Source organism: Pseudorca crassidens, chromosome 11, assembly GCF_039906515.1.
Source record: "Pseudorca crassidens isolate mPseCra1 chromosome 11, mPseCra1.hap1, whole genome shotgun sequence".
Taxonomy (NCBI): Eukaryota; Metazoa; Chordata; class Mammalia; order Artiodactyla; family Delphinidae; genus Pseudorca; species Pseudorca crassidens.
Window position 1 is genome coordinate 16,416,497 of NC_090306.1, and position 23,486 is coordinate 16,439,982.

At 36.1% G+C, this 23,486-nt stretch overlaps 1 protein-coding gene across 2 annotated transcripts in view; it reads left to right on the forward strand.

Annotated features, from left to right (window-relative positions):
- The window catches only part of PDE3A (phosphodiesterase 3A), a 306,484-nt gene that overhangs the window by 162,674 nt on the left and 120,324 nt on the right, over positions 1–23,486 (forward strand). For both annotated transcript variants that reach the window (XM_067695839.1, XM_067695840.1), the window contains exon 2: positions 22,816–22,866. In XM_067695839.1, coding sequence (XP_067551940.1) covers positions 22,816–22,866 — 51 coding nt within the window. The remainder of the gene's footprint in view (positions 1–22,815; positions 22,867–23,486) is intronic.

Consider the following 23,486-nt stretch of genomic DNA (forward strand, 5'->3'; position numbering starts at 1 on the left):
TGAGAAAGTGCTTTTGTGTTTATTCTCTCATTTGCTGTGTCATAGAATCCCTATGAGATGGGTAAGTAGCCACCCCCCCTCCCCTGTTTACTTGGAAATTGAAGCTGAGAAAAATGCAATGAATTTCTGAAGGTCACATATAGTAAAGCTTAGAGTTAAAGGAGAATGTGAAATTTGTCCTGTTGGAAAAAAAAAAATCCACTATAACAATTTATTTGAAATTTGAATGGTATAACTTCAGTAGGAAATTATTGTCAGTTATGATATTGGACCATTATTAAGTAAATGATACCACTATTTTGACAGGAATAGGACTTTCTAAAACACCTAAGATGTTAATTGAACACTCAGAGAGACTATTATCAGAAGATTTGTTTTGCATGGAAAATTTTGAGTGATCTTTAAATTGTTTATTCTGTGTCTTAGGTTTCTATTTTTATTCAGTTTTAGAAACTCTGAAATAAGAGCTTATTTAAAAAATATTTGATGCCCCCTGCCCAAGTCTGATAGATTTGTATCCTGTGATTGCTAAATGGTTAGATTTTTATCTTAAAGTTCCAGCCTCTGCCCTCATCATAGATACAGGTAGCAAACAACAAAGTATCAATACGAAGCAAATACATTGAAAACTTTTAGGAACTTTATTTTTAACTAGTTTATGTTTATTTGCTAATATATTCTCTGAATAACAACGTAATTATTCATCTAGAGTCATCCACAGTTATATGAAGTGCTGTAAGTGAAAGTAATGATAGATGCTTTGAGCAAGAAGGCAAACTCCGGCAAAATCTGTGATGAGGACTGTGCAGATATGGATGTCAGGCATTTGTCACGTTCTCATTGAACACTGAGTAGTTAGTAGGTGTGCTGTATAGAGATTTGAGAATTTTTTTTTTTGCGGTACGTGGGCCTCTCACTGTTGTGGTCTCTCCCGCTGCGGAGCACAGGCTCCGGACGCGCAGGCTCAGCGGCCATGGCTCACGGGCCCAGCCGCTCCGCGGCATGTGGGATCCTCCCGGACCGGGGCACGAACCCGTGTCCCCTGCATCGGCAGGCGGACTCTCAACCACTGCGCCACCAGGGAAGCCCAGAGATTTGAGAATTTTTGAATTTTATTTTGGAAGTTATTTTAAATGGCTATAATCAGCAGCATTTATTAAGAGCTAACAGTGCATTTTTGTGTATAAAACAAGTTAGACAAAGTCTCTGATCTCTTGAGTTTCCAAATTAAAATTGACGACACTGATGTGGTTAGAAATGACAGGCAAATGACTGGCATTCCATGTGAATATGAGCAGTACTGACAGGAGAGACAAACACTGGGGTTGAACAGGCACATTGATGTCAGGTTTCCGTGTATTAGTTTCTTCTTTATAGAAGCTTCCTCAAATCAACCTGTAAGCCTGTATTAAGGGTCCCATGCTGTATTGAGGAAACTTCCAAACATAACACAATTAGAGTATCCACTAGGTATTAGAACTCAAACTGTACCACTGTTTTCACTGGATGGTTACCCTTTTGTCCGTGTTCTAGTATTACCTTGATATTTCAGCATTTAAGTAATTTATTAGTTTAGGAGCATCTCCTAGGTGCCAGGCACAGTGTCAGGCTCAGTGGATGGCTGTTAGGCATGCCGTCAAGGAGTTTGCATTGTTTTTAAGGCAGATGTTTTGAGCACGGTATGGAAAGTGAGTAGATTGTAATATATTCCTTTTTCTAACTCTGCCCTTATTCGTGTTCTTTAAGTAAATCAGATTCTACCTCATGAAGCTCTCTCCCTCTTCCCCATCTCCTCCATTCCTGTTGGCTCAGATCCTCCTTAGCTCCTGCCCAGATTATAAGATTATTTCTTAACTGGTCTTCATGCAGGCTCCCACCTTCACCTGACCCCAATGTGTTATACACTTTCTTAGATGGGATCTTTCTCAAGAACAAACCTTTGTGTCCACCTAGAGGGGTGGGATAGGGAGGGTGGGAGGGAGATGCTAGAGGGAGGGGATATGGGGATATATGTATACATATAGCTGATTCACTTTGTTATACAGCAGAAACTAACACAACATTGTAAAGCAATTATGCTCCAATAAAGATGTTAAGAAAAAAAAAAAAGAACAAATCTGAACAAAGCAGTGACTGTCTTAAACCCATAGTATAAATATTCCAAGTTCTTAGCCTGCCATTTCAGCCCCTTCAAAGTTTGACTGCCCCCTGCCCCCAACCTTTTTTTAGTGCATCCTAAATACAGCCCATCAGTGGACAAGTCTTCTTTTCCTGAACAAATAACCCATGTACTGTCCCATTCTGAGCATTTGCCAGTGGTATTCCATCCACCTGGCATGATCCTTCAGACACCTTGATCTCCCTCCATTTCTTTCTATCAAGACCCTCTTACACCTTCAAAACACGTATTAAATGGTTTATGCAGTCTTTGTTTGAGGAACAGATATTTTAAGGGTTATAGTATTATATTTTAATTCTTTTTTTTCGTAATGTTTTTATTATTTCTGGAAAATCAAGTCAGAGTTCACACGGCAAGGCCGCACTTTCACCCAGGACATATTTCACCCAGAACGTATTTAAATTCTTTATTTACATCTTTCTTTCCCTCTAGGGAATGAGATTTCCTTTGAGATGGACACTCATTTAGTTTTTGTTTCTCTTCTATAACCCAGCATCTGGTAGTTAGTTAGTGCTTAATAATTGTGGAGTTAGTGAATAATACATACGTCATGTAGGTCTCTTCATCAAAACATGTCTATCTTGGGCTTTAAGAGGCATTCGTCCTTTACTCTTCCCAGAGCTATCTAATTGATGAGCAGAGTATGATCTACCTCTAATGGGTAATGCGTGTCATGAGATTAATTTTTTTTATCGTCTCATCCACATTCACATTCACACTTTAAGTGCAATGTTCTGAGTGGGAAGAGCCCTTACACTAATCTGTGTAATTGAAAACATGCAAATCTGAATGCTTGTCAACCACTCTAGACCTTGGGCACAATTTATGGCTCAAGGATCCTTTAAAGGTGTTCAAGTTGCAGTTGAGATTTAAATTAACTCTTTAAGGGAAGAAAAGAACAAGCTTCCCCCTTTTCCTTTTGTTCTCTATTTCCTTTTGTTGGGTTTCTGATTTATTAGGCTTTGACTTTCTTTTGTTAATAATACCTGTTGTTAATATTGCAACCTCAGGTGAAAACACTGAGGAGGTGTTTTATGGTCTTCATCGTTGAATGTGAAAGGGTGAGATGCTGTATCCCAATTCAGATGTATCTTCAAGTGGAACATTTCCTTGGGGGATGAGACAGAAATGGGAATGGACTTTAAGTTGAAAATGTTATTTTAATTCTGTGTTTAGTAGGGGTCTTCTAAGTGATCTTGCCATTAATCTCCTTCCCACAAATTGCCCCATCACACGAGCAATCTGCAGCTATATTTATAGACTTGGTTTTTTCTAAAGCACACGCACGTTCATATAATTTCTACTTTAAAGTGTCTGATGTCTCCTTTTGCCTTTAAAATATATTCTGAACCCTTTAACTTCATTTACAAAGATCTGAGTATCTTGACCACAGCCTACCTAGAATCCTTGGTAATTTCCTGTACACACTAAAAAAACCCATCACAGCAATCGCATCCTGCCTTTAGTTCAGCTCTCACTATTGCCTCTACCTCTCAAGGAAGAATTCACTGCTTCCATATTTGTGATTCCATTAGCAAGTTATTCATTCATGATATGTGGGGAGTAAAATGTAGAGGATAAGGGCTAGTGTTTGACAGGCACACCTTGCTGTACGCATTCTTGATGTGGGACCTTTGGCAGATGCCACATAGTAAGGAGCTCTCTGTATGTCTCAGTTCCATCATTTATACAAGAGGGGAAATGATATTACTCTAGGAGGATTATTTCGAGGATTTTCAAAATAATGCATAGAAAATATTTAATGCATGTCAGGCACACAGTGAAGACTGAGCCACTAGTAGGAAAAACAAATGTGTGCTCATATATTATTTTAATTTGCTTATGTGTCTTTCTCCTCTACTAAAATGAGAAGGCCAGAATTCCGTCTCTGTCTTCATTGTACGTAAAGCATCCAACAGCTCTTGACATGCAATATCGTCTCATGTGGTTTTTGATGTTAATATGTATGGAAGGTCACATACTGGTCCAAGCATTAATTATTTGAAGAATTATTATTACAAGAAGATTATTAAAATAAGTTTTAAATACCCACATTAATGCTGTTATTGACGCTCAAGTATTTTGAGAGGCATTTTGCTCACAGAGAAAAGGAAATGAAAGGAACTGTGTGAAACACAGTTTAAAATAACAAATCCCCAAATGTCAGATATTGTATCTCTTTACTGGAGAATTACCCCTGGAGCCAATTTAGAAATAAAAACAATGTCAGTATTTATGAAATCTCTCTTTGGTTCAGATTCTGCAGGTAGAACCAGTATAAGTGGAAGGTTTCCTAAATAATTCCAGAGTAGCTAGAGGCAGGAATAGCAGTCACCAGGCACAGGCTTATCACTTGCTACTAGAAATGAGTCATGCTTAAATTTACTGTTTAATACAGTTAAAATATCTTACACCTAAAGAAGTAATTATAATTCTCTATTCCGCAATATTTTCAATAATACTCCTCAAATTTAAAAAGAGATGAATCTAATGCTTATGATTTTTCCTTAAAGAGTCCCTTAGTGTGGAATGGGTGTGTATATAGAGGTGTGTGTGCTTTTTTTTTTTTTTTTTTTTTGCGGTATGCGGGCCTCTCACTGCTGTGGCCTCTCCCGTTGCGGAGCACAGGCTCCAGACTCCCAGGCTCAGCGGCCATGGCTCACGGGCCTAGCCGCTCCGCGGCATGTGGGATCCTCCCGGACCGGGGCACGAACCCATGTCCCCTGCATCGGCAGGCGGACTCTCAACCACTGCGCCACCAGGGAAGCCCCTGGCCCACTTTTTAATTGGGTTAATTTCTTTGTATTATTTCAGGATTCTGTATTCTTTGTACAAGTATTCTATATACAAGCCCCCTAACAGATTTGTGATTTGCAAATATTTTCTGCAACCCTCTGGGTTGTCTTTTTACTTTCCTGATGCAATCATTGTGTGTCATGTTTATTTTTAAAACAAAAAGCAGACAAATTATTCTAAATGCCAGATTTTAAGGTTAATGGTCATTGTCTTGACTTATCTAGAAGTATATATTTTTGTATTGGTCTTCTCTGAAATTCTGAGTTTTTTGAATTGAAACATTTTGAAAAACAAAATTCTTCATTATTTCCCAAACTGTGGTCTGTGGTACACAGGTGCTCTATGAGAAATTAGTTCAGTTTCTGAGATAAACTACATTTGAGAAATTGAGGCTATTGAGAAATTCATTTGCTATATTTATCACTCTGAGGTCATAATATTAAAGGACATGTGAAATTTTGTGTTAAAAATAACATGTGTCTAGCCCAATATTTCTAAAATCTTTTAAGATGATTTTCCCCCAAACAACTACTAACAACTAATGATTTTTTCCCTAAAACAACTAAACCAGGTTCTATAAAACATACTTCAGAAACATTGTGGGTTTTTTTCCCCCAGAAACATTGTTTTAATCTGTTTTCCAAACTGGTTTTACCTGGTTCTCACCATTCTGGGCCTTTGTCCTTTTTAAATAAATAAATAAATAAAACAGTGACGGTCACTTTTTATTCAAGAACCAGATGTATGGCAACAAGGGGAACCGAGATATCCACAGATTATTTCTACCATCTTTGTTGAGTTCACAAGGCTGAATTTGATATAAGTATCACATACATAATGGGAATCAAACTAATGACATAAAGGATTCCTCTGTGTACCAAACATATGGTTAGAATGTTATAATTTTGCTTTGGAACGAATCCAAATTCAGTTAATGTGTGGATCTGTTTCTCTTCGAAGGCCTTTTCTGGTCTATACTGGTTGCCTGGCATTACTGCTGCTTGTCCATAAGAGTATGTGCGTGCATGCGCACGTGTGTGTGTGTGTTTGCATTTGTACATGTCTGCTCAAATTGATTTCAATGATGACATTTTCATGGCTTCAGTATGTCGGGGCAGAGGCGATTATCTCTTCCTCCTGGTTACTTTGGGTCAGATGATCATTGCTTCATCTCCAGAATCCTAAAGCACTTCCAGGCGGGAAGAATAGAAAGGGAGAAGGGCAAAAAGAGACAAGCTAGCCAAGTCTTTCCCCCTTTTAAAGTGCTTTCTTGGAAGTTTCCCATAGTGACTTCCGTTAACATCTGATGGGCCAACATTGTGTCCCATGGCTTCCTGATCTATAAGGGAGGGGAGGTCAGGAAATGTTTTTAAGCTAGGCACATTGCCGTCTCTGCAAAAATTGGATTTGTGTGAAGAGTAAGAGTAGATGTATATGGTATGGGAAACTAGCAGTCTTTGCCACATAAGGCAAGGGATGAAAGAAAATTATAAGTTAGAGAGTGAAGGGACAAAGTGTCTTTACTACTTGTGTTCTCTTGTTTGCATCCTGATATACAGCAACTCAGAATGTCTCCATTTCCATCTAGGGGTACCACAGAATCTTAAAACTAAAATAGTAGGCATTTTATTCATTATAATTTGACAAACATATCACAAGATGCTGCTTTTTTTTTTTTTTAATAGCAAGAGGACTCTAGGGAGAATGAAATTGAAGACAAAGAAGTCTTTTCACAGCTCTAGAATTTTTGAATCAACTCATTTTTCAAATTCCTAACCAGTGGACTTCTCTTACTTAATTTTCTTCTGGGCAAACTAATTAGTCATTCTTTAAACAAATGTTTACCGAGTCCCTTAACTGCTGCCAGGTACAGTGCATATAGAAAATAAGACCAAAAGATTTTTGGTCCTCGAACTCACTTTCTAGAATGGGAGATAGACAATAAGCAAGTAATGAAATAAATAGGCAAGATAATTTCAGATTGCCATTAAATACAGGAAACAGATGGTCATGCTGAAGAGAATTGGGGAAGATGAAGGTAAGGCTGGCCTCTTTTCTTTATTCCCTAACTCCAGTACCTAGTATCAAGCCTGGCTGAGGGTAGGTGCTCAGTATCTATTGGCTGATGCTGGATGGATGGAGGCATGGATGGATGGAAGGGTGGCTTATTCGTTAGTCTTGGAAAATATCTCTGAGGCAGTGCTGTTCGAAATGATACCTGAAGGGTAAGGATGAGCTAACAATGCTAAGAAATGGAAAAATTCATTCCGGGCACAGTAAACAGTATTCAAGCCCTGTAGGTTATAGCAGTGAGTTCAAATTTAATTCTAAATGAAATGAGAAGCCATTGAATGGTTTTACATTGAAGATCTCATTTTACCTTCATAAAAATTATGTCAACTTGGTCATCTTACTATTATTTCCATTTTACAATGTGGAAACTGGACCTAGAAATGATAAAAATAACTTACTCAGATTCATAGAGCTAGTAAGAGTGAAATTAGGGTTTGATTTCAAGAAATTGGACTCCAGAGTCTATCTTAACCTCAAAACAATCTTATAAAGACTCAATAAATATACTGTAATATGTACAGTAACTTGAATAACAGCACCTGTATTGTTAAATCAGGAAGAAGGAGAGAGGCTGAAAATAAGGTCTCTGACAATATAATGGATTCAATTTTTAAGCATTTTTAAAAACATTTCTTAGCCTGACTTACAAATTGAACACATAGTGTAGTCTCTCAGAGCCTCCCCGATTGACTTTATCTTTTGAAGTCAAAATTGTGTTTTTTGTAATATATTATAAATTAGATTATTCTAAGTGGTCTAGTTTATGGTTCTAATGAGCTCTTTGAATATATGGAACTTGCAAAAAATTTTTTTTCTTTAAGTTTTGAATAACGGTAGCTTGAAAGATGAAAAACATTACAGGCTAGAGGTTCAGTTTGGCTACACTTCTAAAGCTGTGACTATACCTTGTGTAATTTATTGATTCTGAAAAATTGAATTTGTCATCTTCTAAGGATACTATCTTGGGCATTTTTTATATGCCCTGCAGCCAGAAACCATATTAGAACAGTCATTCCCCCATGACCACTTCCAAAAAAGAAGAAATGTAGCCTAACAGGAAAATCGCCCTAATACTTCCATCAATGGCAATAATTCTCAATTTTCAAATGTGACTTTATGATCGTTTTTGAATCCCACAATTCTGTCTTAAATTCCTCAACAAAAGATGAGAAACTATTTTCTGTGGCAATTTCATTAAAAACTTTGGCTGTGACACAGCAATAACTGTACAAATATCTTATTTGTCAAATTACATCCTTCCCTCTATATCTAGATAACAATTTATGTTGAAACACGTGTCTTGGTGAAATATTTAATACTTCCAGTCATGGCTGGAAGAAAATAAAATGTGTTTAATAGAAAATAATGTTTTATTGTATACTTCCTTTAGGATGCCCCCTTCCCACAAAAAAAATTTCAAAACTCAATTGAAATTGAGTTTTCAATTTAGATAAATAATCAAAAAAGCAGGAATACAATCCACTGTATATTATTGATTCAAATTGACAAAGTTAGTGGTAAATTGATACATTAATCAACCTTCCTCTTCTGCAACCCAGAATCATGTTTTTGTTGTTGTTGTTGTTTTTAATTAATTACTTATTTTATTTTTGGCTGCGTTGGGTCTTCGTTGCTGCGCGCGAGCTTTCTCTAGGTGCGGCGAGCGGGTATTACTCTTTGTTGCGGTGCACGGGCTTCTCATTGTGGTGTCTTCTCTTGCTGTGCAGCATGGGCTCTAGGCGTGTGGGCTTCAGTAGTTGTGGCTCTCGGGCTCTAGAGCGCAAACTCAGTAGTTGTGGTGCACGGGCTGATTTGCTCCGCAGCATGTGGGATCTTCCTGGACCAGGACTCGAACCCATGTCCCCTGCATTGGCAGACGGATTCTTAACCGCTGCGCCACCAGGGAAGTCCCTGTTGTTTTTTTTGGCCATACCGCACAGCTGTGGAATCTTAGTTCCCCGACCAGGCATGGAACCCAGACCCCCGGCAGTGAGAGCACTGAGTCCTAACCTCTGGACTGCCAAGGAATTCCCCAGAATCATGTTTTTTTTTAATAATTATTGTTAGGTAGCTATTTGTCTTTTTCCTCATTTTTTTTTTTCTCACCATATTCACTTTTTAAGTTCTTCTTTCCTATGTTTTGCCTTTAATACAGGCTCTGGTACATAGTAGTTGCTTTAAAAAAAAAAAGAAAACGGTAAAAACAGAGTGAATTAGTCAGTACTTGAGGTAAGAACAAAGTAGAGAAGAACATATTAATCCTTTTTGAACTTGTGATTCTACCCACCCTCAGTTCATAAAGTACAAACAGTTTTACATCATGCTCTGATCTTCCTTTTTTCCTCCCCCCCTTCCCTTTTCCTCGCCACATCATCTTATATTCGAGTTTCTTTTCCTTCATCCCTAGGGACCCGTGTAATATGTCCCAAAAGGGAATAAATTTCCAAGGAAACCTTTTCTTTCTGCAAAAGAACATTGGTTGTGGTATAAACAAACCCATGAAATTACTTTCAATGTATCAAATGAGTCTTGGAGCCATGAAGAATTGAGGGGCTATATCAAATTTGGGGATGTGGATATACTCTGCCTTAAACTTGAGCTGAGAAACTGTCTTCAGGCTTTATCATAAATTATTTCCAGCAGCATTTAGGGAGCTAAGGACAAGATGCACATGTTTTATTAAAACTTACATATCGTAGAAGTGGAACGAAAGTAGTTTTGGCAATATCAAGTTAAGTGGAAAAAGAAGAAACCCAAGGGACATATAATGGGGCTGGCATATACTGTTCACTTAGTCAATCTATCCTTTTCTCCACAACCCCCCAAAGTGAGGCTGTTTGGGGAAGAGAAGTAGCATGGAAAATGTGTGGAATTTTGTCATTTTGCTGAAGTTTTTTTGGCACTGATGAAAAACGTAGCTAAGCGTTGGATAAAATAAGGCTTTATATTTTTTACAAAAAAACATTTTTGGAAAAAAGTAACTTTCGCATTAAGAGGAAATCATATGAAAATGAATTCAGTACTTTATGTCATTTATCAGACATAAATTGAGTTTAATTTTTTAAGTCGTGTATTATTGAGATTTATTTTTTAAAGTCACGCTATTGATTTTTAAGACCATTTCTAAGAAAGATGGTTTAAGTGGAAATTTTTCTCTGATTTAGTTAGTTTTGTTGCTCTACATAACAGCTTAAAAACTAAGTAGTAACATATCTATATTTTTATAGGTCCAGAAAAGTAAGTGTTTCGGAGATCAAAGTACTTTTCCCATTTTCCAGCACACATTATTAATTTTAATGCTACAATTTAAGAAATTGTATGTTATTTATACCACATGCAATATATGAGAATGTTTGATTAAGCAAAAGAAAAAAAAACCTTAAAGTTAACCAAATGCAAGACCTCATGAATCTTGTTAAGGTTTTTGCCACAACCGAGGCTGTATCTAAATTTCATTATTTTTCCCTAGGATTTCCAAATTTTTCTTCTAAAGAAAGATCAGTCTTATAGGTTAGTCTCATGAAGTTGCTGTCATGTCATGAGGTTTGACTGAGTCTTAATAACTTTCCGGGGAAAAGAGCCTTGAATAAGGCATTGTATAAATGGGATCTCTGAGTATATAGGGAAACTGAGAAATATTAGCAAGAGCCATTCTAAAGACCACAGGTGAAGAGCTAGAAATAATGAATGAAACTCTTTTTTGTATGTGTGCTTTCTGCTCAATTACCCAAATTGGCAGAAATAATACAGGCGGTAGTTTAACAAACTGTAAAATGCAGATTTATAGCTGTGTTCAATGCTGCTCAGAGATTTGGGTTTCACCTGAAGTGAGTTTGATAGAGTTAAAAAAGTATAGCCACAATGCCTTGTTTAACATGTCCTAAGAAAACTGCATTTTGTTTTGCTGTTCAGAACTTAAAAACGTTTTATTGTGGTTATTTTAGAAACATTTGCATGGATTTGAGGGGTTTCTTTGTTTAGTTTCGTTTGCTTGTTTTTTCAGGCCTGTCACTTGCATTGGGAATTCCGTTGTGTTTCCAATTAATAGATCCACCTGAAGGTACAAGCCTTGTCCATATTGAACAGACTCTCGAGTAGCTTTTTCCTCAGCTGATCTTTCCAGATGTTTATTTGCGACACTCAGCGTTTTGCTATTCTATGTGCCTCATGAAAATTAAGCCACCCCAGATCTCATGTCTCCATATCTCTTGTCACTAAGGGGACCTAGTGATGTTAAAATTTGGATTTTCCAATTATTACACAGAAAATAAATCTGAATCTGATTCAGTAGACTCAGTAGACCTCATGGACACGTTACATGTGTTACATATTACTCTGAGAAATGATGCATGACGTTTGTTTTACTTATAAATTTGATCAAGTTTTGTAAATTGGATGTTGCCATGGTCAGGGAATGGATTTTTCCCACTCTAGCTTAATAAAAAGTAATCACATATATGTAATTTGAATTATACTTTTCTTAAAGAATTAGAATATATTAACACCTAAATAAAATCATGTAATTATTAAAAATGATAAAAATAATAGCTAAGATTTAATGTATACTAACTGTGTACCAGATACTATGCTAAGCCTTCTTTATGTAATAACTCATTTAGAGTTAGATGCCATTATTATCTAAATGTTAGAAATACAGAAACTGAGGCACAGAAACATTAAGTAAATTGTCCAAGATTATGTATCTAGCAAGATTGAATATCATGTCAGATGTGGGATTTGCACCAACAAATCCAGCCTCTAGAACCCACATGCTTGACTACTGTGCCAGAGTTTATTAATGATTCAGAAAGTACTTCAAGATCCTGTGGTGCCTCAGGGTTGGGAATAGCAACATTTGCTATGTTTACATAGAACACTGGGCTAGATATTGTGGGTACCCAATAAATATTTGTTGAAAGGATGTATGAATGAGTGAGTGAGTGAATGCAGGAATGAATAATAGGTACTACTGAGATATGCTATTAGAGAATTTGGCATAACTTAAGCTCTGACATATAATTTACTATACATTTTGAAGTAATTCCATAGCCAACATTGAAAAATATGATTATAGTATTTACAGAGGCTTTCCCAAGAAATTAAATTTTTCTCATATTCCGCAATTTTTAAAGGAGGTGGAGACTAGGAGTGGAAAATGGATTTTGGAGAAATAAGTCTATCACATTAACTACCACCATGAGTTCCATGAAGACAAATCAAATCCCATGTCTTTTCCATTTTCCTTACCAATATACTTAGTTGACCAAGACCTGATACTTGGTTTGAACTCAATAATTATGTATTGTTAAAGGTTGTACAGTAGAAAAAGTATATGATTTGTAGTCAGCAGAACTGAATTTTAATCCATCCAGTGGGCTAGTGGCTATGTTTCAAGTTCACTTCTCTTTACTCATTTCCATATTTATAAAGTAAGAATGATATGCCTCTATTCTTTGATAATGAAAAAATAAATGTATAAGAAAAACATTTAGAAAACTGTAAAAAAAAAAAATCCTCAGAATGTGTTCCGTGGAAAGCTGTTAATCTCTTTCGAAACAAAAGTGTTCTGTTCAAATATGTTGAAGATATTAGTTAAATGGAGTTCCTTTGTTTAATACTTCACCAGAGTTTAATAACGCTAGTAAGAATGGGGAGTATCCAAGTACTAATTATATTATGCAGAATTTCACAAGCTTGTTTTACTGTATTGTCATTTCTTTATAAAATATCTAATAGGGGAACACTGCTTAAGCACAATACTGTTGTGATTGCATTATTAGTAGCATAGTACCCAACATACAAATTAGCAATAAAGAGTACAAAAATTCCATGTAATCAAGATAGTCAAGATCTATTAAGTAAAAATAATGGAAGCTTTGTAGCTCAGTAGCTGCCTATAGGTTTAGGGTGGTGATTGTTATTGTGATGACAGGGACAGAAATAGAATTATGAAAACATTCTAAACCAAAGTGTGGGAACACCATTATCGCCATTAATCAGAAAAAGATACAGGACTTAACAGCAGAGAGACTGGGATTTCGAACTCCAGGATATTTGAATTTCTTTCTATTTGAAGTTTTCTCATTCCCCTGTGTTTATGAAATTTATACTGGCTGCTGGGTTGGAACGCTGAGTTAGGATCAGGGATTTATTCTCTGCCAAGTGAATGGAATTTAGGTAGTTATCACCAACTGTGAAAGGAAAAAAAAAACCCTTGATTTCAGTCCTAGGTAGTGCTTTACTGTTTTCAGGCTCTCAGTGCTTTCTAAGGAGGGTCAGTTCTAAAGAATCCTTTTTCTCGTGCTAATTTGTCTGAAGATTCAAGATGGGGAGAATAGGAGAACGCGGGGAATGATAAAAAAAAAAAAAACAAAAAAACGAGATTTAGCTCTCGGGGAGGATCCTTGAGGCATGAAAGGTTGAGACCTTTAAGCTGAAAAAGACTCATTTCCCTCCCCATGCCTCCCGCCCCTCCCCCCCGCCCCCCACCAGGAGTAAAGGGCAAGAGGTAGTAACAGCTATAAAAAAATAAACAAAAATGCTTTGTGACACCCTCTGAGATACCTGCTGGATATTTGAGTGGCTTTTTGCAGTATTCTGTGTGGTGTAATCATGCCCGGTCTCCCCTTAGCTTTTCAATAATGTCCCCATCACTTGATAATGCCTTGTAGAGTGGAATGGATTTAGCATGTGGGGGGATGTGATGAAGTGGTGGTAGTGAAGCTAGGCTCTGGGTGAGAACTGAGGCTGCTGATGGTATCTGGTTTACACGAAGGAGGCTGATGGAGTCTCCCAGGAAGTCTGTGTTTGATTTGGACCATAGACCAAAGTAGTTAAGAAAATCCCTGAGGCTCCCCACGTTGTCACCCAGCCCTCCAGGGTTCTTCGCTGGGCTTTGGGGCCTCAAAAGGCCCAATAGAGATGGTATTGGAAAAGATCTACCCTCCTTTATAATTAAATTTACAGATTTTCAGTTCCCTTTTCGGCAGAGCACAATATAGCCTTGACCCCCATTGATAACAAGAGGCGAAGGAAAGAAACATCAAGGATTAAGAGCAGTTCCCCTAAAAGGACTAGATGGGAGCTGCACTGGTCTACAGTGTCCATCACAGATCGTCCCAGGCCAGGGGACTCCTGTCTAGTGGGCCCTGCAGGCAGGGGAGCGGGCAGTCCAGGCCCATCTTCCTACATAGAATCCTAGAGAGCGAAAACATAAGTACTAAGGAGATTATGAAAAGAGCATGCCAAGGGAAGAATCCAAAGGGAACATGCCAAGGTTAAAGAAGAGCTTTAATTTCCTTATGAATTTGAAAGTCCCAGGCTTCTCATAGTAACTGCAATTAAAAGGCAGCCCCTGCCCTTATGCATTTCATGACTCTTGAAAAACAAAACCGATGTGTAAAGAGACAACAAAATTGTACTGTGACTAATACAAGGGTGCCTTTGTGGCATATCGTATATGCTTCATAAATTTTTGTTGTATTGAATAAGACTGAGTAAGAGACCCGGGAAGGGAGAATCCCTGCTCCACGAGTATTTCTCTAGAGAATATACTTTGTTTTTCTTTCTTTTTTTTTTTTTCCTGCGGTACGCGTGCTCAGCGGCCATGGCTCACGGGCCCAGGCGCTCCACGGCATGTGGGATCTTCCCGGACCGGGGCACGAACCCATGTCCCCTGCATCGGCAGGCGGACTCTCAACCACTGCGCCACCAGGGAAGCCCTACTTTCTTATTTTTAATTAATGGAGTTAATGACTAACTTTTCTGGACAATTTCATACCAGAGGAAAGGGAGTAAATACCAAATATAGACTTAAAAGATCCAACTGTTTTAAAATTTTAGGTGAAGGATGCTCTGCTGCTCCTCAGTTGTACCACTTGTACTCCCATCTCAGGGCCTTTGCACCTCTGTATCTTCTGTCTCGCGTGCCCATCCCCCAGATACCTGTGTGTCTGGCTCTCCCACTTTATACAGGTCTCTGATAAATGTCACTTTTTCAGAAAGGACTTCCCTGATCTACTTAAATAAAATTAGCTCTGTTCCCAGCCCCGACTCACCACTTGCCTCTCATTCTCTATCCTTTACGCTACTCTAGGCATCTTTATAGCTTTATCATCATCTGGTCTGTTTATTTGTGTATGTTCTATCTCCTTTCATTAGAATTTTAAGAGCCAGGAGAAGAGAGATGCATCTTGGTCTGTTCACTAGTATATACGTTATGTCTGGAAGAGTTCCTTGCATTATAATAGGCACACAGTAAATATTTGCTTAATGAATAAATGATTACATAAAAAGAGGGTTTTGTTATACTTCCATGTATGTACTATACAGAGTATATATTCATATACATATAATATATAAATTTTAGTGTATATATATTATTTTTATGTTTTCAAAACTATAGTAATTTTCTTTTTGTAATTTATTTTTTATTGAAGTATAGTTGATTTTAAATCTATTAGTTTCAGGTGTACAGCAAAGTGATTCATATATATATTCATATATATATATATGAGTATATATATTTTTTCTTTTTCAGATTCTTTTCCTGTATAGGTTATTACAAAGTATTGAGTATAGTTCCCTGTGCTATACAGTAGGTACTTGTTGTTTATCTATTTTCTATACAGTAGTGTGTGTCTGTTAACCCCTGACTCCTAATTCATCCCTCCCCCCACTTTTCCCTTTGGCAACCATAAGTTTGTTTTCTATATCTGTGAGTCTATTTCTGTTTTGTAAATAAGTTCATTTGTATCATTTTTTTAGGTTCCACAAATAAGTGATGTAATATATTTGTCTTTCTCTGTCTGACTTACTTCACCTAGTATGATAATCTCATCCATGTCGCTGGAAAGAGCATTATTTCATTCTTTTTAATGGCTGAATAGTATTCTACTGTATATATACACCACATCTTCTTTATCCATTCATCTGTCATGGACATTTAGGTTGCTTCCATGTCTTGGCTATTGTAAATAGTGCTGCAATGAACATTGAGGTGCATGTATCTTTTTACATTATGGTTTTATCTGGATATATGCCCAGGACTAGGATTGCTGGGTCTTATATCCCAGGACTAGGATTGCTGGGTCATATGATAGCTCTATTTTAGTTTTTTTTTTTTGTTTTTTGTGGCATTTTTTTGCGGTACGCGGGCCTCTCACTATTGTGGCCTCTCCCGTTGTGGAGCGCAGGCTCAGCGGCCATGGCTCACGGGCCCAGCGGCATGTGGGATCTTCCCGGACTGGGGCACGAACCCGTGTCCCCTGTATCAGCAGGCGTACTCTCAACCACTGCGCCACCAGGGAAGCCCTCTATTTTAGTTTTTTAAGGAACCTCCATACTGTTCTCCACAGTGGCTGCACCAATTTAAATTCCTACCAACATTGTAGGAAGGTGCCCTTTTCTCCACATCCTCTCAAGCATTTATTATTTGTAGACTTTTTGATGATGGCCATTCTGACCGGTGTGAGGTGATTCCTCATTGTAGTTTTAATTTTCATTTCTCTAATGATTAGGGACGTTGAGCATCTTTTCATGTGCCTGTTGGCCATCTGTATGTCTTCTTTGGGGAAATGTCTATTTAGATCTTCTGCCCATTTTTTGATTAGGTTGTTTTCTCGATATTGAGCTGTATGATCTGTTTGTATATTTTAGAGATTAATCCCTTGTCAGTTGTATTGTTTGCAAATATTTTCTCCCATTCTGTAGGTTTTCAACAAATGAAGTAGAAGAATAGTTTACTTGAGAATAACTTTAGGATAACAGTGTGACTGTTACTCTCCATCATTACATTTTTTCATATCTAAAACCGCTCGCCTCTTTAAATACATGCAAAGTATTTTTTTTTTTTTAATTTTGCATCTAGTTGTGGTTTCCTGCAGCTTACATCCCTTCAGTAATAGGTCTGGTGAGGTTTTTTTTTTTTTTCCCCAAAAAAGTCCCTAAAAAGGTATTCATGTTTGTATTAACAAACAAAAAATAATAGAACATACCACAGGGAAAAATATAAACAAGAAAAGGAACTATTTTACCTACAGAAACACACTTTCAACTCTCTGCATTTCTCATGCTAGTATTAAAAATATCTCTGCTTGGACAGAACCATTTTGTTTCCATGCTAACTTCTCCTTTGTTTCTCCTGTGAACTTTTTAAATTCGGTGTTTGGCAGAAGTTTTGTTTTCTTTGGAACTAAGTACTGTGTAACATACTGTTAGCTGAAGGCTGTGATGTAGAAATTTATTATTAAAAATAAAAGAGAGAAGAATTTATTCCATAAGGATGAAAATGACTTAGTGTCAGGGAAGTTAGGATTTTCAAAATGCTTTACATAGCAAATTGTGTTTCTCTGAAAGGAAGTATATATTATTTCCTAGGAATAAATTTAAGCATCTTCATTTTGCCCATCCTGATTAATGGGAGCTGAGAAAGAAGGAAAGATAGACAGTTTTACGGAGAATTCCTTCTCTTTGCCATGTGTAGGCATAACTTTGGTGACCTATATATCCTCAGACCTTCTGGTGAGATGTTTATTAAAGTGTTATTACCCATAGGAGTAATCATAGTTAAATAACCAAGAAGGTATTTTTTATAGAAGGTGAGAGACATTTTTTTCTTCCTGAATTAAGCCATGTACTCTTTATCAACCAGAATGTATTTGAATTTCCTATTTATTATTCATTTTTTAGTTTCAATTTCTCTTTTTCTGTTTTACATTTCAATTGATCATAAAATCAGAAGCATTCCTCCTCCAGAAAGAGTATCATATCAGGTTAATAAACTTTGTCTCTCTTCCCAGAATGGCCTAGGTATCATGCTGCTCTTCACTTATCTTGAAAGTGTAGTCCATCCAAGTGACTTCAACTGCAAAAAGAAAAAAATGATTCCACAAATTCTACTTCTGTTCGTTGTCCATGACCCATTTCTGTCTTTTATCTAATCCCATGACATGTCAATGGACATCTGCAACTTAACACTAATCCTACCTGTGGACTCAAAGGATGTTTCAACTTTCTCACTGATATAACATCAACATCAGTTTGCACTTAATTCTGTAATTCATTGACTTATTATGCAAGCTCTCCTCTTTACTATTTATTATAACTGACCAATTTTTTTCATTTGTCCTAATCGTTAGTTACGAGAGTAGGGCTAGGGAGGTATCTCTGTACTTCTAAAACATTTAGCTCTATGGTTCTGCTTTAATAGGAATAGTTACCAGCAGCCAAATGCTTCATTTTAACTTAAATAATCTGTAATATTAAATAAGTCAGGCAGTTTATCATACTATGGATAGTTTTTTTAAAAGGCTACTGAAAACATGATGCTTATTTTAGTCCTGGATCCGTGATCTGAGGACAGTGCTCTTATGACAGTAAAATAAATTCTGTGTCTGTAGATAGGGTAAAAATTCAAATGCTGTCATGTACTAATATGAAGCTGATACTCACTCCCCTTTCTGTGCCAGGTATGCAATAATCATGGGAAGAAGTAGAGTCCTGACACCCTATCCAGTCCTCTCTGCCTTTCTCTGCATTTAAAAAACAAATGCGAGAAAATACTGTAACAAACCCTGTATAAGTCAACACTGAAGTAATGTTAAATTTTGGTTCAGATTTTTTCAATGAAAAGTATCAATAGATACTTTTTTAATGATAAAGCCCTTGTGTGATTTCCTCAAGTCCAAAGGGAATACAGTCTTCGTTGATTTCCTTTGCCTTTCTTCTTATTGAATAGAGAACATTCCAGTATCTTATTCATTTCAGAGTTTTTTTATATTTTGGATATTTCACAGAGCATGTAGATTTATGTAACTTTTTATTACCTAGAAAAAAGTAGCAGCAGTATCATTTTAAAATACATTTTGAAATATTACCACATGCTTTGTCAACTCAGACTTTCAAATATATTATAATAATGGTATTAAATAGATAATATAAATATATAATAATACAGTGGAATAGAATTCCCTTAGCCTAAATCTCTCTCATTACTCTATTGTATACTGCAAGGAAAATAACTCTCTCTGATACGTAACACATTTGGCAAATTTACTATTTTAAAGTTTAAAAATAAAAGGTTGGAGAGGGCTTTCCTGGTGGCGCAGTGGTTGAGAGTCCACCTGCCGATGCAGGGGACAGGGTTCGTGCCCCTGCGGCTGGGCCCGTGAGCCATGGCCGCTGAGCCTGCGCGTCCGGAGCCTGTGCTCCGCAACGGGAGAGGCCACAACAGTGAGAGGCCCGCGTACCGCAAAATAAATAAATAAATAAATAAAAGGTTGGAGAGTGAAACTTTTGGAGGTTTATAAGTTCTGGTTTGTAAATTCTCTTCTGTAGTAAGTGATGACCCAAATGAGTCTGCATTTTGGATGATTTTTTTCTTTGACTAAAAATTGTCTTTAAGATAGTTAATGGCAGAGGGCAGTGAATCCCGTGGTTTTCTTACCTTAGTTCTGATCTTGGAGAAATGTTATATTCTTGACTTAGTATCTGTCATCATCAGATATTCCTCCTTAAATTCATATAGGTGGATGACAATTCGTGTTTCTGATGTATTTACCTCTTTTAATTGTGATACTCATGCGTGGTAGAATTTACCAAGTTACCCTGTTCGTTTAAATCCACTAGCAAGAGGGAAATAGTCCTAACAGCCTTTTATAACCTATTTTCTTGAGAACATTTAGATAAAATAGTGAGAGAGAGAAGGTAAGCCTTCTACTTAAAAATCATTTTTATTTATCAGTCTAGTACTCAAGTTTATTATCTCTTTAGAGTTGCCAAAGCAAGTATCTCACCTCCCTGTTATTAATGAAAGATATTCCCAAAGTCTCAATAGGACAATGGTTGAAATTGTCAAGAATTGTTTTGATAGTTCTAGTGAATAATTACTTAAATATCCTTAATTTATGTTTCTGAATCAGACTATTTCATTGGTTGATTAGTATTTAATCTTATAATTAACTTTAAATTAGTATTAATGAATATTTACTAGCAGATGTATTGCCAATAAATCTACAAATTTAAAAAATTAAAGAAATATCTACTAAGCATTCAATTTTATGTGATGATTATCTGGGCTAATTTACCCAAAATTGCGTGCTAGCCAAATAATTAAATCATTGTAATACTTCTAAGGCTTGCAATAATCGACTGTCTTATTAAAAATGAGTAATTTGAAATGACGTAGTTGTATTTCTCACTCATTATACCATGAGCATTTCTCATGTAATTTTTTAAAAGTCTCTGAAGGTCAATTTTTTTTTTAACATCTTTATTGGAATATAATTGCTTTACAATGGTGTGTTAGTTTCTGCTGTATAACACAGTGAATCAGCTATACGTATACATATATCCCCATATCCCCTCCCTCTTGCATCTCCCTCCCACCCTCCCTCTCCCACCCCTCTAGGTGGACACAATTTCTAATTGCTATATTATATTCTTTTCTATACTATAATTTATTGAATAGTTACCCTTTTGTTGGATAACACAGTGATTAACACATTATAACTACTAGATTGTTACGATTTTATTTACTGGTCAGAGTGTATGAATTTTTAGTAGTATGTAATATGTATTAAAGTTGACATACATGGTACATGTCTATATTTATAAGTGTTATATGTATATATATATCTCAATATATATATTTGCTATATGCTAGCAATATATGTGTATACTTATCTCCCTAAATCCTAACCTAATATTCTACATTATCAATTTGCTAAAAAATAGGCAACAGTAGCTTTTTGTTATTGTCTATACTGAATTTCTTTCACTTCCAGCAAAGTCAGTTGTTTCCCATAAACCTCTTGACTTGATATTTATTGTGTAAATTGTCCTTATCCTTTCTTCCAGTTATCTATTAGAGTTGTGTTTATTTCAAGTTTGTAGAGTTCTTAGTGTCCTGAAGATATTACCTACCATTTACTGCAGATATTTTGCCAATTTGACATTTGTGCAGACATTTGAAGATTTCATGTAGCCTGATAAATTCATCTGTGTTTTTTTTTAATTTGGAAAATCTTTATATATTCCAAAGTAGTTTAAGTATTTGTCTTGATTTTATTCTATTTTATATTTATAGTTTGATCTTTTAAAAATTTAACTCTTTTTATCTATATAGAAGTTATGTATATTGTAAGGTTCAGCTCCAAGTTTTTCTTTTTTCATTTGTTGAATAATTCATCAAATACCCATTGATTTTTATATTTTATTTTTTACCTTTTGTTACTACATGTACTTGAATTTATTTCAGAACTGTCCACCACATTTCATTTATTTGTATTTTGAGTCTTAAATCATTATCCTATAATTTGAGTTAAATTTTATAATACACTTAAATAACCACTAGGGCATTTTCATCTCTTCTAATATTTTGATTCTTAGAAGTTCATTCTCTCAGATAAAATTTAGGTGCTTGTGTTTTTCAATTTTTTTCTTAAAAAAAATGCAAACAGCTTTTGATTGAAATTGAGTTAAACCTGTAAATTTATTTGGGTAAAAATGAACACAATAATTTTATTGAATTCACTCGTCTTAACCAGGAGCATTGTATGTTTATCAGTAAGGTTTTACCATTTCCTGTGTATGGTTATCAAACATTTCTTGATAATGTTCAAAAGTATATTACCTTTTTGTTGCTATTGTGATCAGTTTCTTTGTTTTTTGTTATAGCTACTGAAGAGTAGCTATAACAGCTTGTACAGCTATAACGGCTTGTACAACTGTTGTTGTACAGAAAAGTTAATGTATTGAAGTATGTTCTATAGTATGTCTTGTTAGCATGCTAGCTTCTTAGTGGTAAGGAGTTCTTCCATTGGTACACATGACTAGTGAGTATACTGGACAGAGAAACGGAATTTTATTCCTCTCAGTTGGTATCTTGCATTTTCTTAATGCTCTTCAAGTTAAATGTTATTTTCAAAAAATAAATATTATTCTTTGAAGCAAAGTAGCTCAGGACTATTACAACTATGGGAATAACTTGATAATGTTTTGTAGTCTCTGTTTTTATGAAAATTTACATTTTGTGACTTTGGGGGCATATTTCACATTAAATAATTTTGCTCCTTCGAACTCTCATATTTTTGTGAGATTATCGAAACAATTTAAAATGATTGAAATATTTTGGCCTTCTGGTTCTTGTCATTCTTGACAGTAGAGTAAGCCACACTAGTAGATTTCTGTAGCATATTTTCTTAATAAACTAGAAGCTTAATGGTATGAAAATAAAGCTTAACGTGGTTTAACATTGATCTAGAATGTTCCTGACAACCGTAAAGCTGTACATTACAGACTCATTTTGTCACACAGTGATATTAAAATATCTTCAAAACAACTAGTAGTTGAACTATTAGCTATCAAACCAGAAGTGTATTACTTCAGGTATGTTAATTTACTCATGAGGTCAATATAATGCCCTACTATTAAAACATAGTTTTCAAAAGCCTCATTATTCTTTAAAATAAAGAGTAGAAATAGTTGCCATGTAAAATAGGTATCATTGGGCTTCCCTGGTGGCACCGTGGCTGAGAGTCCGCCTGCCGATGCAGGGGACACGGGTTCGTGCCCCGGTCCGGGAAGATCCCACATGCCGCGGAGCGGCTGGTCCCGTGAGCCATGGCCGCTGAGCCTGCGCGTCCGGAGCCTGTGCTCCGCAACGGGAGAGGCCACGGCAGTGAGAGACCCGCGTACCGCAAAAAATAAATAAATAAAAATAAAATAGGTATCATTTAACTTACTGTCATTATTATATTATCTTACAGCTCATGGGGCATTCAGAATGGGACCACAAACGAGGGCCAAGGGGATCGCAGGTAGGTTTCTTTTCTTTTCCTTTTTTGCATTTTGTTTCTTAACACTTCGAGCCATGAGTTTTCTAAAACTCATGGAATAATAATGAGAGAGAGGAAGAGACAAAAGAATCATGCCATTTGTTTTTATTTAAGTTAGCTGTAATTAAAGTCAGGTTTCAAATCCCAAAGGCAGATGCCAGTATATTCCTCTGAAGAGCTTTCTGGTATCCCAGACTGGTTGTGTTTATATGAATGTAGATTTTATATTCATCTTGTCTCTGCAGAATACAGTTTGATCAGCAACCTACTCTCTTGATTTTATTCCCTTCCTTTGAAAATTTTTCTATGTATTTTCTTCTTTTCTCTACCTTCCTGGTTTTGGTTAAATATTTTGAAATATAATGAGAGTAAACCCTGAACTAATTACAGAGTTTTGTCTCTAAATGAACTGTCTTCATCTTAGGGAAATAGAAAGATGAAAGGACCTATTATTTTGGAAAAGAAACAAATTATAAAACTTTCTATATTACCAGACTGTTCTCATTGTCTTACTTTATGTCTTAGGCAAGGAGAAAAGCTTCCGTGACGCATTTATGCTTTTTAATGACCTAATTAGACAATGTGGATTTGTTTTGCTTCCA